Genomic DNA, 18561 nt, shown 5'->3' with positions numbered 1-18561 from the left:
TTGATCAGAAATTCTCCCGATTAAAGAGAGCCTAACCAGAAGCTGAAAAGAGAAGCGGAAAGAAATCAGAACATGTGAGTTTTGATTTGGCTTGCTCACAGTAGGTAAAAGAAAACAAAAGAAGCAGGAGCTTTGTTTTCTTGACTGGTGGAAGAGGACTCTCGATATGAACGAGTTAGATCGGAAAAGGTTGGGACTATCACAAACAAGACAAGGTGATGATTCCGGCGGTAGGTTTCAAATGATTTATCTCTAAATTATTCTAACATGTTTCTCTTAGTGAATTTTTGCATCCACTGTTATTTTTTTTATCACATGCGTCTTTGTCTTCATTTTTCTATTTGTTTTTTTCTTGATTTCTGCAAATTATCGTTACAATCTATTCTTGGTCCAGCCAATTTATCATATGCATACTGAATCATTACCCGAGGTAACAAAATAATAATTATTTTTATTATATTTTTATAATGTTTATTTTATTTTAAAATTATATTTATATGAGATATTTAAATATTCAGGGCATGCGATTATTCACTGTGGTCGGCATGGAGCTAGAGCTACTACAACTAGAAATAAAGTCAATTTGTTGATTTGATGCAGACAGTTTTATTTTCGGACTAAAGTAAATTTATTGAATTTGAAAAGGTTTTTTTTTTTATAATTTTTTTTGTTATAGTTTTGTGTTTAGATAGATGAGAAAACATATTTACTAGCCGGTGTGGTGAATGTCAACGGGAGAAGAAAAAACAAAGGCAAAAGCGTTAAAGCCTCCAAACAGCTACTAAAAAGAGAATTATCAGACTTAAAAACCAAAACCACAGGTATTAACTTTTCAATTCATAACACTTAAGATTCACTTACTTTTAGGGTATAATATGTCAAAAGTACATATAACAAAAAAATTAAGCAACTTGTATCTGTTTCAAATTGCAGGAAATAGTAATATATATTTTTACTATTAGGCTGGAGGGAGTAGCTTGTTGGCCAAGCTTGCCTCCAGCTCGCTAAGGACGCCAACTCCACTCCCTAAGATGTTCTAAGCAACTTACCAGGTGAGGCTCGCTGCCTGATTAGAAATAGGAAAGAAAAAGATGTGAAGAAAGGGCTTGTGATTGGTCCTTTTTCTTTGTTTTTTCTTTTGTTTAAATCAGATGCCTTTTGGTTGGTTTTTTAGGTGGAAGGTAAAAAGTGATGTTAATGCGTGACCATGATAGACATGAACCTATAAATTTTGGAGTTACAATGCCTTATCTTTAATTTTAAAACACCTTTGACATTTGTTTACCAAATTTTTTGTTGGCTGTTATTTTACAGGAAAAAAGAGGGGATTTTTTTGCACATGTGTGATTCATGCGGCTGCTATTTATGGACCCGGAGAAGAAAGATACATCAGTCTTTCAAAGAAACCAACTTATATCAAATGGGTCATTAATTGATTTTAGATTAATCACATTCTCCTTTTTAAGGCAAATGTGTAATGATTATGTAATTGTGCATATGAAAGTACATACCTGAGTTAGACAAAACATAACAGTACATTTCCATTTTAGACATCACCAACCCCTCTGCCCCATGTGAAGCATGGGTTTCTTTCTAGTTTCTATTTAATTTGCTAAAAGCCTATTGCGATTTCCTCGTAGGCATTTAGAAATTAAATGGAAAATAGCTTCAAGTCTTCAACAACGAAATGTTTAATGTTGTTGTTGTTGTTTTTTTTTTTTTTTTTTTAGTTTTAATGTTTAAAGTGAGTCGAATTCTGTGACGAGATGTCTGGAGAGGCCGATCTATAGACGACATTCTAAAATGATAGTGCGAAACTTTTAGTGACCACTATTTGGATAAAACCGAATTGTTCGGTTGGACAAAATGGATTGGACTATTTGTTTCAGATATTCTAATTTTTGGATTGGTTTTCAACAAAACCGAATTATTATTTTGGATTCCGGATTGGTTTTGATTTATAAAATAAGAACCGAATAGTCCAAAAAACCGAATAATCATTATTATTTATCTATTTATAATATGTATCCATAGTTATTTATTAATTTTGTAATCTATTTTTTCAAATAGGTTCAAAACGTTTCACCCGATAAAAAAACATTAATATGCATTTTCTCTCAAACGTTTTCTATCTATAAAATATTTAACTATAATATATCTTCTTAGTAGTTATTTATAAATTTCAAATCACAACTAAATAATTTGTTTTTGTTTCTTGTGTAAAATTGGGTAATATTAGAATTAATATGTACTTTTAAAATATTTCGGTTTTTGAAAGCCGAATTATGAAAACTGATCCAACTGAATTGTAACTGGATTGGATTGGATTGGATCGGATTTGAATTTAGTTTAGACTATTTGGATCCATGTTTTGATAACCGAAATCAATTTAGATTCACTTGATTGAATCGGATCAAACCGATCCATCCAAACGAACACTCTTAACCACTTGACATCATTGGATATCTAAGCGTTACCTTCAACGACGACATTAATGTTGTGGCTGTACTAGGGTTGATTTTTTTGTAGTGTTATATTATACAAAACACTCCTTTTGAAATAAGTATAAGATTCAAATACACACTTTCAAATTATTGAGAACAAATCCAAACCACACAAGCAAACACAACATACTTAACGTTTGCAACATCAATTTAGGAGGTATGAATAAAGTAGTTTTTCCAAACTAAAACATCAATCCAACACAATCCCAGTGAATTATGTAACTTGAGTTAAAGCTTGAGATAATGAACGTTCAATGGCTTCAACACGTCACTAGCATCTATCTCGATGTAGTTTATGTGTTTCAGTGGCAAATGCATGTAGACAATCCAATCCTCGTCGTTGACTGGTCCAGGCATTATCATCACCAAAAAGTCCGTGCTTTCAGATGGTACATAACATGATCCAAAAGCCACCTTACCCCACCCAAAATCTATTCCGCCCATGGTGTGAAACCTTTGTCCTGCTGACACCATCACCGCCATTTCTTCACCAGCAAATGCCTTTGATGTCAGTGGTTGCGGCCGTTTTTCTTCCACCCAATCTATGAGGTCCAGGAAATGCTCTTTATTAGTTGCAGTCTGCAAGAACTCATGGACCTCCGTAGCAACATTAGCCAATGACATCCCCCTTAACTCCTAACTTGTCAAAAAGACCGAGTTAGAATTAAAGTATTACAATATATAATAATATTCATAACTTAGTTGTAAAAGAATCATTGTAGTTGAGAAGATACAAAATGAACAATATGGTTTGCAAGTTACAGGAATATATAGGTTTTTAAGTTTGAGAAATGAAGAACAAAATGTATATTTAGTGGCGACACTTGTATAAATTTATTACCTGTGCTCTTTTCGACCCAAAAGGCATTGATATAACATTGCCAAAGTATGAAGCCATCAGTTTTTCTTTCTCTTCACCATCTCCCTCACTCAATCTTCTCCTTCCATTGACTGCAACAACCACATTGCACACTCCGTTGTGTTTCCCTGAGTCTTCCATGCTCAGTGCGATTTTCTTCCACAAGAAGGAGGTAAATGCCTCTACCTTTGACCTCATGCACCCATTCTCACATGCCAACAGTTGTAGCGTTTTAATTTGCTCACCCTCAACATAGAATGTGCGATTAACAAGTGAATGGTCTCCATTATCGTCATTTTGATCATTTATAGTATTGGATGGTGGTAAAAAGGGAGCAAACATATTGTCAATTGATGTGGAATAAATGGGTGGACACCTCGGATTGAGGTAGGATCTTTCAAAGGAGGGAAACATAGGCAGATCAGTTCCTGTACGAGTTATGTTTGCCCATGATGAGATAAACATGTCAGCCGAGTACCCATCCGCTATCCTATGATCAAAAAGGCACCCTATCACTATGCCTCCACATTTTAACTCCGTAACCTGTACGTAATTAAAACAATACTTTATAAGCCAATCAGATAACTGAAGATTGAAATGTTTTATGTATTCTTTTATTTGAGAAGATACTAATTAATAAACAAATAACACTATTAGAAAAAAGGCAGAATCAAATTCCTGTCGGAAAATCCATTTATTGAAAGAACTTTGATAGAAAAAAAAATCCAGTCGGATAAAAGGGCTTGGGTAATTTTTTTATTAGCAATAGAATCTTTGAGAATTACCAACTGATTTATTCTCAATATAAGTATATACACTTTTTATGTAGACTTCAGGTTCAAGTTTGATGGAATACTGACCGAATCATTTAGTGACAGATTTTACGGCAGATTTCTGTTGTGACTATTTCCGATGGTATACCGAACATGTTTAGTGTCAGTTTTTTCGTTGGTAAAATGCAGTTTCATTAAAACATAAATAAATAAAAAAGTTATTATAGATAGTATGTACAAATTATTACAAGATATAGTACAATTTATGTTGCGAAAAGTTACTAGTAATTGTATTGGTTAACGGAATTATATATTTGATTGTATAAAGCTTATCTTTGTCAATGTAATCCCTTATCTATCAATATCTTATTGTAACCTGGCATATATATTGTTGTACTATCAATGCGAAGTTCTATATTAAAATGTGTTGCGTTTTGTATAACTGGAACTAATATATAAACTAAGAGGCTTATTATTTGTATTTTATATTATATGTTAGATGAATCTAGAGAGCATGCAAGTATAATATCAAATTAAAACGTACGACAAAACAACGAGGTTCAAGTGGGTTGCGCCCCCTTGCAGGTAGGGTGGGAATCAGTTCAGTTTTTCGGTTTTCCTCGAATCAGTTTTCTCGGTTTGAATTTTTTTTTGTCCAATTCGAAAAACAAACCAAATTGAACTCAAATTCTCTAGAACGAACCGAAAACCGAATTCTAATTCGGTTTGGTTCGGTTTGAAAACCGAGGAAAGCAAATATAGACTTAAAAAATTTTATAACAATAAATTAAAATGTTTTTAATATACAAACCTAAAGTTACAAACAAAAATATCTAAAGTTTCATACAAAATTATCAAAATAGTAAATAAGTTCAAATGATTTTTACTTTATAATTAACACTTTTATTTAATATAAAATATAAAATATATCTTTTAATTAAGTAATTTATGAAATTCGGTGATTTCGGTTCGGTTTGGTTTAAACTTCATGAGACCAAAGCTCGAACCATAAACCAAATTCAAAATTCGATTTGGTCTCAAATCAAACTGAAAACCAAATTTAAATATTGTTCAATCTGAAATCGATTTTGGTTCAATTTGTTTTTCAGTTTTTCAATTATGGACCAAATAATTCTCACCCCTACTTGCAGGTCTAGGAGCAATGCCCAAGCGGGGTCCAAGGGGCAGAGCCCCTGGCGGTGGGCCCCACCGACCGATCAACGGGTGGCGCCCCTGCAGATGATTATGGTAAGATTGACAAATCTTGTCGGTTTTGAAAACCATTAATTGTGTCATTAAATCCATGATTCTCTTAATTAATTTAGAAAACGAAAACTCTAATATATCAAGTACTAGTTTATAACCCGTGAGAACCACGGTTACAAAATTAATTAAAATTTCATTGTAAAAATTCAAAATTGTTAATCAATTATTTTAAATAAATTATTAATTAAGAGATATTTTTATTAGTTATGTAAAATTATATTCGTTGATTCAAATAAATATGTGAAATTAATTTTTAATTTATATCGGATAACTTTTATTTGTGAATTAATGTAAACAATAATATAAAATTTAAAATGGAAAATGGAAAATAAATAGAATGACAAGTAACATCACATTAATTAGGAGGTCTAATAAATTTGAAATGAAGAATTAATTGATTGACAAGTGACATCATATTAATTAGGATGTCTAATATGGTAACACATGGCAAAACAACTACTCTTTTATTAGTATAGAGATATATATACGACTCCTCTATTAAGCGTAGATACAACCTTCTCTCTCTCTCTCACACACACACACACACACTGAATTCACTAGCAATTTGGTTCACGTTTTTTGCCTAGATTCGTGAGTGTCCATTTGGATTATTTTAGACTGGATTTTCTTGTAACCCAGACATAAGTTAGAAATATCAGTTCGGAAGGTGAACTTATGCGATCCATTAATAAATCAAATTGGAATTAACAAAGAGTTATGAAGTGCAACTGATTACCCAAAAAATAAAGCAAATGGTCCTAGGACGGTCGTTGATTAAAAAGAAGAGGGGAATAAAAGGGCGTGCGACCTATTAGCAATCTGATCTCCTAAAGTTTTACTTAAATGTTTGCGTAACTTATAATATATTAACGTATATAACAAATAATTTCGTAAAACTCGGGTCCTATAATATGAAAAATCGAGTAGTTGTATGGGATCCCTCGGGACAACAGGTTTGTCCCTGCCATGAAGTCGTTTATCGGATGTAGTACCATATTATGTAATTAATTAAACTCGTTCATGAGTCGCTAACTTATATGCACGAACCTTCCTACTAACCATCTATATATTTTATTTTGATTCAATTGTAAAACATTACCTGAACAGCAAACACTCCACGTGGTTTCTTGGGCATAAGTTTAGCCTCGATGCCTTCATTATTAGGATTGTAAAAATTTAGCTCCTTGAGTTGCACGTCTGCGACAGCTGTGACAAAGTTAACACCTTGATAGTTGCAGCGAATTTGTTTCTCTTCAACAGCTTGATTCCATATGATATCGCCGGCGAGGGGGTAGTAGACGGTGAGAGCCCGAGATAAGGACGCTTTAAGGGTATTTACTATGGTAGAGAAACTTCCATTAGAGGGTTTCTTGAAGCACAAAAAAGAACCAATTTCAAATCGTGGAACAATCAAGTCTAGGTTTGTAAACGGTAACCAATGATTATTCCATGGTTCTTCTACACCCACCACTACATTATCAATCACCTCTATTGGGAACACCATGTCCCTACTACTCATGTCAGGGAGAGAAGCAGTAAAAATGTTTGTGTGTGAGAGAGATTGTGAGATACTTAAAAAGACTACAATATGGAATATATATAGAGAGACACTAATGCCATGCCCGATGACCAGTGTTGTCAAATCACCCTTATATATGTCTTAATTATCTTCAAAATTAGTTACAGTTTTGGTCCTTATGGTTTAGATGCTTCTGAAATGATACTCAAAAATATTGAACTTTTTACACATTTCATTCTTATAGTTTCTAAAACTTGCACCAATGATCCCACTAACTCCGTCTAAAATGCTTAAATGCATGTTAAACAAAAAAGTCCATTTATATATTAATTTTTAAATAAAAGAACCACAAATCACCCCCAACACATTACCCCAACGTCACATTGTCCTCCAAAAAAACCAACCATACACACTACGAAAATTACCCACCTCCTGCCGAAAAACCATCGACCAACGACTAATCACAACTACCATCACCACTGATGTCACCAGAAAATCAACACCACTACATCAACCCTAGCACCATTATCAACACAAATAACCAATCACAATCATCAACACCGCCACCATGACCAATCACCACCAACCACCACCTTACCAAATCATTTTAACGTCAAATTCGAAGTGTAGTGTATTGAAGATTATTATCGTAAAGGCCATATCAAATTTGTCGAATGGCCGCCATCTATTTTAATTGAACGAAAAAGGATTTTTTAAGTGAAAGAGAAGCAATTTCCCCGACAACGCATCCTTCTCCAATTCCATCAATAACGACATATGAAGAGGAATCACAATCGATGCGACAATCATTTGGTGAAGGAGAGCGAGGGTGGCATCTCTAGGGTAAATCCAAATATAATCTAGGTCCACTTAAAGACTCGAGAGTACTACTTAGGTTGCTACAGTTTGGTGTGTTGATTTGGATGCGGGTATAACGGGTTGCATAGTATTCTCGCTATCACCACCCGATTGTTTCTTCGGATGTCAAGATGAGATCAAAAGGAGGCGACCATGGTTGGAGACGGCGTGAACCAAACGAGGAATATACCAAAACTGCTTTGAACCACAAGGTCGGCTGGAAATTATAGGTTTATTTTCAAAATTTGCAGTCCTTGAAAATAAAATAAATGTCAAATATCATACATACTTATAAAGATAGCATTTTTTCTTGAATCTCATGCATTTGAAACGCCTATTCTTTTTTTCTTTCACCACATTCATTTGATACTCCCATGACTTTTCAATTTCTTTATAATAATAATTATAATTTGGTAATTAGGTTAAATAAATATCAAATCTAAAGTGTATTCATATATAAACTAAATTTCAATATTAAAATAATATCTTTAATTCTACTTATAAAATTATGTTTTTTAACTTTTAACATATTATACTTAATTTATTAGCTTTAATATATTGTTGGATGTAAACCATTATCATTTTAAAGGTATAATTTTTGAACAATTTGTATAAAATACTTACATTATTGATTAAAATATAACATTATAGGCTCAACTTAAATATAAATTTTATTTAACTTAAACAACCCAAAGATTATTTTATAAATAGTTAAAAGCGATAAATTGTAGTGTCTTTCTAATAATGATTGTAAGTTGGTTAATAAAGTTAAATAAATATCAAACCTAAAGTGTAATCATAAATAGACTAAATTTCAATTTTAAAATAATATCTTTACTTCTATTTATAAAGTTATTTCTTTTAATTTTAACATATTATACTTAATTTATTAGATTTAAAATGTTGTTGCATGTAAACCATTATCAGTTTAAAGCTATAATTTTTGAACAATTTGAACAAAATACTTAAATTGTTAATTTAAATATAACATTACAGTGTCAACTTAAATATATATTTCAGTTCCACTAAAAAAACCAAATAATATTTTGTAAATAGTTAAAAGTGATAAATGCAAAAAACTAAATTGTAATATCAGTTTAACTAAAATATTTCTTAAATATATTTTTATAATCATTAAAAGTTTCCAAATAAGTAGCTTAAAATAACTTACAATAACAATAGTTAAACAAAACTCTATATAAATGACTATATTGTTAGCTTTGAAATAAAAAACAATATTTGATGTTTTAAATAATGATAATGATAGAAATTAAAACATTAAGCACATAAATTTTAAAAAAGTAATTAACAATAAAAACAACTATAAATAACATCAAATCATATATTATATTTAATTTTATTTATATGTAACTCGCGGGTAGAAGTCATTCAAACGATTGAGATTATGAAGTTATAATAAATGTATGTATTATCATATAATTCAAAACAATCAATATATTATATCAATATAGTATATAGAAATTATTATATCAAATTTAACAACAACGTTATTGTTATATTCAAAAAATCATATAATTGTAAAGACTTCAACTATATAAGTGTTTCTGTGCAACGCGCGGGCATTCGCCTAGTCATTAAAGAAAAAACAATGACATTTTTTTTCGTTTTACAAGCAATTAACGTTAGAGTATTGACAATAATAGCCTTATAAGGAACCTTGGTTGCAACTTTTGAAAACAATGGGATGAGTTCCGTAGAAAATTCAAAACTTAAACAATAAGCAAATATATATATATATATATATATATATATATATATATATATATATATATATATATATATATATATATATATATAGAGAGAGAGAGAGAGAGAGAGAGAGAGAACGCTAGGTTCAAATGTAGATTGACATCTATTGTGTGGACGTATGGATAATGTTATTCTGTGAGATTACAAAGAAAATATATCGTTTGATAATATGAATACGTTTAATCTTATATAATTATTTTAATTATTATGCATTTTCACTAATTAAATCGTCTATAAGGTTATTATACATTTTTTTGATTATTCTCATTCCGTGAGAATGTTATCAGGATGTTTATTGAGTCGTATTCTGTAAGAATTAAAATAAATAAAAAATGATGAATGAGAACAAAAATGAATTAGAATTGATGAGAATCTATTAAAATAACAATAGTTCTGTAAGATTGAACGTATTCACATTACTAAACAACATATTCTCTTAGTAATTTTCATAAAATAACATTATCCATACGTCCACACAATAGTTGTCCATCCACATTATAACCTATATATATATATATATATATATATATATATATATATATATATATATATATATATATATATATATATATATATATATATTTGCAAACAAAGAAAATGTTGGGAATGTAAAAACATATGCTCTCGTGTTTTTAGTTTTTTTAGTGTTCTTAAACATACAAAAACATTATTTATGATAATTTATAAACTAAAATGATTGTTATTATGTGAGAGGAGTTTTTGTTTTTTTTTTAAATGATTGTTATTATGTGATAGGAGCTTTATTTATAGGGTTAATAAGGTTCGTATCTCTATCATAAGTATCTATGTGTATATATTTTTAATCTTTTATGTTAATATTGTAATGATAATAATATAAAGTAAAGTTTTTATAACGAAGTATAATTTTGAACTTTTATATAAAAATAAAAATTAAATATTATAACGTGTGTATATATACAGGTGTAATTCTAATTTTTTTTTTTATTTTAATTTTTTTTTTTATTGTTTTTTCAATTTCTTTAAATCTTATTGTACGTGAAACAAGATAATGATTCATTTATTATCTTATTAAATTCTTTATCTCCAAAACATCACAACTCGACCAAACCCTAGGTTGAACCAAGAATTTTTAAATGCGTTGTCTTTTTTTTTCATAACTAATTTGCTTTAATCGAGCCCCTTATAAATCTACAATCGCCATTGATGGTTAATTATCACCTTCGTCCCTTTTTCTTAGCCTCTACTCTTCTTCAAGCACAATCAAGGACCACATTGCATTCATTGTTGTCTCATGCATGCTATCTGAAATCGTGTTGATGATTTCAACTAATCAATTTAAAGTATCCAAAAGTTATACAGAGGTTCAAACTATGATTTCATATAGTATTGTTGATGGAGTTGTGCAACAAAATATTTTGTTATCTAATGAGCCTGATTCTTGGATTTGGAAAGGAGATGAGTCCAAAACCTTCTCTGTGCAATCTTTGAGAATGATTATGGCGAAGGCTGATATGGAGGTTGGTTATATTAACTTTTTATGGGTTAGTTGGGTTCCGATCAAAGTCAATTGTTTTTAGACTCTTTTTGGATAAGTTACTTGTTGCTTGCAATCTTACTAAAAGAGGTGTGAACTTGAACTTGACCCTATGCCCCTTTTGTGCTAGTTCCGATGAGTGTGTTGATCACCTATTCATTGATTGTTCTTCCTTCACGATTGCTGTCTGGAATTGGTTGCAAAATGGTCTGGGTTGTTTCCTTTCTCTCCTAGAAACAGATCTGATCTCCTGACTATGTTGGCGAATTTGAGGCTAAGCAAAAAAGGGCTTAAGTTAAGGTGTGCTTTGAGTTATTGCTTCTTTTGGGCAATTTAGAAGACAAAAAATGACATTTTGTTCAAAAATGCTCGTGGATACCCGATGAAGACGGTAGATGATATACAATTAATTTCCTTCAAATGGTTAAAACATAGGTCTTGCTTGAAGTCCTTAGAATGGAAAAATTGGTGTTGTTCTCCTATTTTTATATCTTGTATTTTGTAATTGTTAAATATTATGAATATTACAAACTTGTCATTTCATGGATTGTACATGGTGTTATGTGGAAAATATCTAGTTTAGTTTTGATATAAATTTATGACTCTTGGGTTGAATGTGTTAATTGGTTGAAGTTGGTGTTAATCAGTCGGGTTAACATGCGGGTCGTAAGGTCTGTTTACCCGGAGTATATATGATGAGTTGCAGTGTTGATTCGTCATTATGCACCAAATATTTTCTAGATCATCTTTTTGTTCTCTCTCGTTGTGTAATAAGCGATTAGGGTTTGTATACCTTTATCGTTTCTTCAGTTGTTCTTAATAAATATAGATTAGGCTGAGTGTTTGTTGAGAGAGTTAATTAGGGTTTATGTAGTAAGGTTTATTTTATAAGTATCTGAAAACTATCTGTCTATTTGTCCTCAATTGATATAATAGATGATGATGTTGGGAAGATGTGTTTCTATGTTTTTTCACATGGTATCAAAGCTTTAGGGCTTCGATTTATGGTTAATGATCAACTTCGTAAAGGTACTCTCTATTTCCTTTGTGTTTTTCTTGGTTAGATCTTTGTAGATCCTGTTTCCCTTGTGTTTTCTTAGATAGATCCTTGCAGATCTTCATAGCTGGGTTCGTACATGATTCTCTGTTGAAATCTCAGTTTATCTGACCCATCCGTGAACATCTAGGGTTCTCAGTTTATCTTTATAGTTGGGTTCGTACTCATCTCTTGTGTTCTCAGTTAGTACACTGCGTTCTTCAGTTAAGTTGGACTATGAATTGCAGACAAATTAAAAAATTTGACTGCGATTTTGTGTATAAACTACTATAAATTTACTTTCAGTTAAAAAAACATTTTACTAAACGATATTTTTGTTATTCATATATTATTTTTGAAATTTACTCTCTTTGTTTCACTAAAAATAACTTAAATACCATAGAGCAATGAGCAGTACTTGGTCCTTACTCATGCATATATTCATGTGTACGAGACCAACAAGTTGAACGATCCAATGTTTTGGACTCGTTTAACCAATATCTTCAACGCTGAAAATCGAATGACTACAGCAAACCATCGTGACAAACTAGATATCTTAGCGAAATGGTATGAAATGAAAACTGAAGTTCTATTATTCAATGATCTTTATACATAATTGACGACACCCGTTTAAATGCTACTGATGAGTTTATCTTGGAAGCCGCTAAGGAGGAATACAAATCATTAGGTGACGGGTTGGAATTCCAGTTTAAAGCCCCTTGGAATATTTTGAAATATGTCCCGTTTATCTAATATCTATTTCTATGTTTGTACTAGGTTATTTTCATTAATTACATATGTATTAGATGCGCCTCCTCTGTTTAATGTTAATTATAAATACTCGTTGCATTACAATACATTATTAACAACAATTCCATGAACCATTAAACTTAAAACATTACAAATATTCGAAGTCTCTGCCTTAAACTTAAACATTACTAACAACAACGCATTAAACTTAAAGCATTAAACTAACAACAATTCCATGAAACATTAAGCTTAAAACATTAATGCCAGCAAAGCATTAAACTTAAAAACAATTTCATGGGTTATTTTTAACGGAAATAGAGTCGTCTACATGAAATACTGATTATTTTTAACAACCTTCCAAACGTTCTCATATTCGAAGTCTCTGCCTTCACGCTCCAAGATGTAAAAATCTTTAACAACTTCCAAGAACTCTTCGTCGTCTGCAAAACGAAATTTCAAAATTTTCGCATAATTACACGCTCGATTGAACCGTGTGACTTCTTCCTTTACATCCATCCATTTACTGACAATATCTGATTGTTGTCAGTGTTGTTCTGCGGGTCCATTCATCACCTACTAGGCAATGCGGGGGAGCCAATAACGTTACACGCTCCTTAACACTAAGCCAACACCGTGTTAGAACCAACACCAAGTTTGTCGTCCATGGTCGTTCAGAATTGGAACTAGTTACTTCATTCGAAGAAGATGCTACATTCGATGACATTTCTGAATATGGGAGTTGGTTTCGTTTAGATGATATGGGTGTTCGTTTCGTAGAGCTTAAACATCTATTTATAATAATAAAAAGAAGAGTTAACAAATCTGACTACCAAATGGTTACATTTGGACTATGATTTGCAAGTTATTGTAGTGACTTATCATGTCAAACAGTCATTTATGTGTTGTCATTTTGAAGTTTGACTGCGATTTGCATGTTACTACAGTGACTTGTCATTAATATGTAGTCATTTCAAAGTTTGACTATGAATTACAACTCTGACTACGAAATGGTTGCATTTAGACTATGATTTGGAGATTACTAGTATGTATAAATATGACTTATAGCACCATTTTATTATTACAAATACCAAATAAAATCTCGACTTTATTATGAGTTCCTCCCAAAAATTTGAAATTTGCTCATGCAACGAAGTAGATTGTTACTACTGTGATCTAGTCGACCCTTTTTTTACACCCTCTTCAGCAGGCCCATATGTGACACTCGAAATTAGGTATGACCTTGTAGCCCTTGAAGTATTTCTAATATATCATAAGAGACCCTTAAGTACACTGGGCATACTTATGAGTACGCTTAGCGTACTTGGCAAGGAGGATCCCGGAGGGGCAGCACGTACGCTGGGCATACTAGGAGTGTGCTGGGCGTACGTGCCAGGATGTTTAAACCCTAAAATCCGGACTTGAGACCTATATAAACACCCTTAACTCTTTTGAGCCTCACCCTTAACAACCTCCTTCACCTTCAAACACCTCTGCAAACCCTAATATCATTTGTGAGTGCATTTTGAGCTTTAAAAGTGCATTTTTGGTCCTTTTAGTGTTCATCCAAGAAGAAGAAGTTGTCAAGGAAGCTTGAAGTGTCATTTGGCTTCAAGAATATGCATATTGTCGACCTTGAGGAGCTTCTGGAGGTATAAAGCTTGCACCTTTCCACTTAAATCACTAGATCTAGCTAGGGTTTTCTAGTTTTGTCCCTTTGGTTGATTTTGGACCTCCTCTTGTGAGTTACGCAACTCCAGAGGATGGAAATGACGGATCTGAGGTCCCTTGGTCCTTTTGCAACATAAAAATGGAGTCTTGGTGGGTATTTTGACCTCATGCATGGGTTAAGAACCTTATAAAGGTCTTAATGGGGGGGGGGGGGGGGGTGTTGTGAGCATATGAGGCATGCAAAGGCATAAAGTTGCCAACTTTATGCGCTAGGTCGTCTTAATAAGTGTAGATCTGACTTTTGGTCGTAAAAGAATCGAGTATTAAGCACTTAATGAAAAAAGTGTTTAATCTGTTAGTACGCTGGGTGTACCAGTGTACGTTGCGCGTAAGTCCCAGAGCCCCAGTACGCTGCGTGTACCAGGATGGTAGGCTAAGCGTACACATCGCAGATGGGCTTGAATCTGTTTTGGGCCTTGAGCTGTTGTGCCTCATTTGGTTATTGGACTTGGTGGCATTATGAGAATAGTGGGCCATTTTATCTGTTTTGGGCCATTGGTGTTATGGTATGGCCTTATTGGGCCAAGAGGCCTATTAATGGTTTTTGGACTTGGAATTGGGGCCCATTATCAAAGGAAGAATATTTGGGCCTTTGTAGAAGGACTTGGATTTTGGGTTTCCCTTGGATTTTGTGAAGCCCTAACATTGGTTAATATTATTATTCAATGCGGGTGGTTACAGACTGTAAGGAGAGCAGCCTTTGGATTCTTCAGACAAAAGGTGAGTCTTCTCACCATACCAATGGGTCTAAGGCACCAAGGCCGACCCATTTTATGATAGCTGATATACTTGTTGTGTAGAGGTGTGTGGCATGATTATGTGGTAATGTACGGTGGAGATAACCTTTATGGTTGACGGTAGAGATAACCTCTAGGGCTATGGTAGAGATAGATTTTATAGCTAACGGTAGAGATAGTCTTTATAGCTAAGGGTAGAGATAGCTTTTATAAGCTAACGGTAGAGATAGCCTTTATGGCTAATGGTGGAGATAGCTTTATAGCTAAGTTGATATGTGTTATGTGGCTTGAGTGTATGGGGTATGCTATGGGGAAACTCACTAAGCGTTAGCTTACAGTTTGTGGATTTGCTTCAGGTACATCAAGGCCCAATGGCAAGGGCAAAGCTTGATGGCGCGACGTGCACTCTCTCGGGCATTTTATGGGACACTCTGATGTTTGGAATAAAAGTTGTATTTGACTTATGTTTTGAAAAAAATTATAACTAGATTTATTGATATTGGAAAATGTGTTTAATTATTCAAAAATGAAAATTTTCTTTGTAAAAATTGGGTCGTTACACCATATATGTCGGATGAAACTTTTGAAGAATTGAAAAAGGCTGAAGAACAACAAAAACAGGATAAAGAGTCATCCCAACTTCTCAGTCAACGTCGTAATGTTATTGCATCAGAATGCAAACAAGCTCATGAATGGATAGACCTCAATAAAAAGAAAATCAAAAAGCATGAAGAATGGATAAAAAAGACTAAGAAGACAATCAAAATGACTGAAAATGGCTTGCTGACAAGGACATGGAGATGATACAGCTTAGGGTGCAAAAGGATCATTTAGAAGATAAAATGAGAATTAGGGATGACTATATAACAATCGAGAAAGAGAAGTACCCATTGCAGTTCCCTGAGTTTAATAATTAGTTAAAAAGATGGTTGTAACATTATCATGACTTAGGTTTACTGTTTTTTTTTAGATTAACTTGTTTGTTTACCGTTAATTTCCAAGTAACAAAATCATAACAACAACATCTTAGAATATGAAAGCTTCATTTGTTGTTATAATCTGCAAACTAAATTAAAATATGAAACATTAAAATATATAATAAGTTAACAACTCTTCAACTTAAGGTTGTTTTATATCAAAATCGGCATCATAGGCTTGTGAGCAACTCGCAGAAGCACCGATAATAAATGTCGTTTTTGTAGTAGAAATTCTCGTGCGACGTGCTCCACTACCAGACGCCCTTCCAGAACAATTGTTTCTCGTGTGTCCTGCTTGACCACATATAGAACACTCTTTTCTAATTGGACCCTCGCCTTGGGATGGAATGCGGTCTGTGTTTCTTGGCCTACCTAGCTGACGTTTATCCATTATAGGTGGCTTAGCAATCATCAAATCATCAGGGATCTCCCATGTGGATGGCGTTGACAAAGGGTTTACTGATTCCTCATACGTTTTCCTTAGTGTTTCGGTATAGTAAGCATTTAAGGCAAACTTCGAGCAATCTTGGTAATTGTGGATTGTTAACGCTCTTATGACATTACCAGAAGGTATGTCATCAAGTTGCCAATGCCTACATGCATATGTCATTTGTTGGAAATCAACAATCATGTTTTGTGCCCCCTTTTTGACCTCGCATTTCTTACTTGAGATCATGCGAATATCCCAATTACTAAAAGATTTTTTTGTTTTTTTACAATATGATTGGCCCAAGGGGTGAGTGTTGTTGTTGCTTCCACTTAAAAAATAGAAAAAATTACACAGTTAAGATTAATAACATTTAACAACAACATTAATATTAAAACTTAATATCTACAAAGTTACGTCTTTGAAACCACCACTGTTGCATTGTTGGATGAAAGAAATCGATCAACAAAAGTATCGGCACCTTACATGCGTGTCTAGATAATGCATTTATAGACTCCGCACTATTGGACGAAATAAGATTGTATCGGTTCCCTTTAAAGTGTGCCCTAGACCAAGTTTCAGGATTTATACTTTTTAAGTATTCCTATACCAGTTCTTTTGTCTTTTTTCATAAGTTCCATGGCAACATCAAAACCATCAACTGTATACGCCCTACTAGGGATGAGTTATAAAACCGGAAAACCGGACTGGAACCGGAATCGAACCGGAACCGGTATAACCGGAAAATCCTTAAACGGTCCGGGTATTGGGTTCCAAAATTACTCTTATCCGGGTTCCGGGTATTTCGGGTATGGGTCCAACGGGTCCGTGTTATCCGGGTTTTTGGAACCAGATATGTTTAAAAAACCGAACCCGGGTTTAGTGGGCCAAGGAACCGGTTTAGTGTCCAAGAACCGGTAAGGGTAAAATAACCGGAACTGAAGAGTTATCCTTTTTATGTTCATATTTGGATCTTGAAAAAAAAGGCATGATATATTTACAAAAAACGACTTGGCTATTATGGAGTTTTGTCACTTAGAATCAATTGCTTAATTTAGAACAAAACAGTTTTGAAGGAATACTATGTCCTCCGAGGTTTCTTGTATGTGTATTTTCATCGCTAATTGATTTAAATATCAAATTCAAACAACTTGCTCTCCTTTTAAGTTATTATTAATCAAACTTGTTATGGTGTGTGGAGTTTACACAAGAACATATTCGGCAATTGGCAACAACAAAAATTATTCCATAATACCATTAAACAGTAAGACATCACATTGTTTATTCACGTAATGTTTTTTCTTATGTATGACTTGATTTGGATCTTGAAAAAAAAAGGCATGATATATTTACAAAAAACCGACTTGGCTAATATATATATATTATTATGCCGTACATTATCTTCTCCAAAATGTAAATTTTTTAAACAAGCTTTGTTATATCTAGTTACTTTTAAAAAAAAAAATCAATGTTGTCAATAACCTTATAACGTAAATGTAATTTTTTGTTTGTTAATTTTTTTATAACGGTTGAAAGATTATGCGATTGAGATAATTACAAAAAAAAAAATCCGGGTTTTCCGGTTCTAAACCCGTTTGACCCGGTTCTACCTTACCCACTTTTCTATTTCTGGGTTTTTCGGTTCTATACCCACTTTACCCGGAACCGAACCGAAACCGGTTCCTATAAACCGGTCCGGTTTCCGGTTCCAAAAAATATTGTTAAACGGTTCCGGGTTTTCTGGGTCCGGGTCCAACCGGTCCGGGTTTGGACCCACTTACATCCCTACGCCCTACAAGCCTCCCAAAAAATTCCTTTATCTGTCTTACTCTTCCCGTATC

General features: G+C 33.0%; 1 protein-coding gene and 1 long non-coding RNA gene across 2 annotated transcripts; one reads left to right on the top strand and one right to left on the bottom strand.

Annotated features, from left to right (window-relative positions):
- Positions 1 to 245: 245 nt before the first annotated feature.
- On the top strand, positions 246 to 1926 carry LOC111917788 (uncharacterized). Its single transcript, XR_002859022.3, has 3 exons — positions 246 to 821; positions 934 to 1052; positions 1315 to 1926. It is a non-coding gene; the product is annotated as an uncharacterized LOC111917788 (long non-coding RNA).
- Positions 1927 to 2664: 738 nt separating this feature from the next.
- On the bottom strand, positions 2665 to 6940 carry LOC111917789 (coniferyl alcohol acyltransferase). Its single transcript, XM_023913431.3, has 3 exons — positions 6502 to 6940; positions 3346 to 3906; positions 2665 to 3140 (listed from the first exon to the last, which is right to left on the bottom strand). The coding sequence occupies exons 1-3, from the start codon at positions 6919 to 6921 to the stop codon at positions 2733 to 2735; spliced, it is 1389 nt and encodes a 462-aa protein (XP_023769199.1). The 5' UTR covers positions 6922 to 6940; the 3' UTR covers positions 2665 to 2732.
- Between the last annotated feature and the right edge of the window lie 11621 nt (positions 6941 to 18561).

This window comes from Lactuca sativa, chromosome 4, assembly GCF_002870075.4.
Source record: "Lactuca sativa cultivar Salinas chromosome 4, Lsat_Salinas_v11, whole genome shotgun sequence".
NCBI classification, from domain to species: Eukaryota; Viridiplantae; Streptophyta; class Magnoliopsida; order Asterales; family Asteraceae; genus Lactuca; species Lactuca sativa.
Note: the sequence above shows the minus strand (reverse complement) of the source record. Positions and strands in the feature narration are given on the sequence as shown.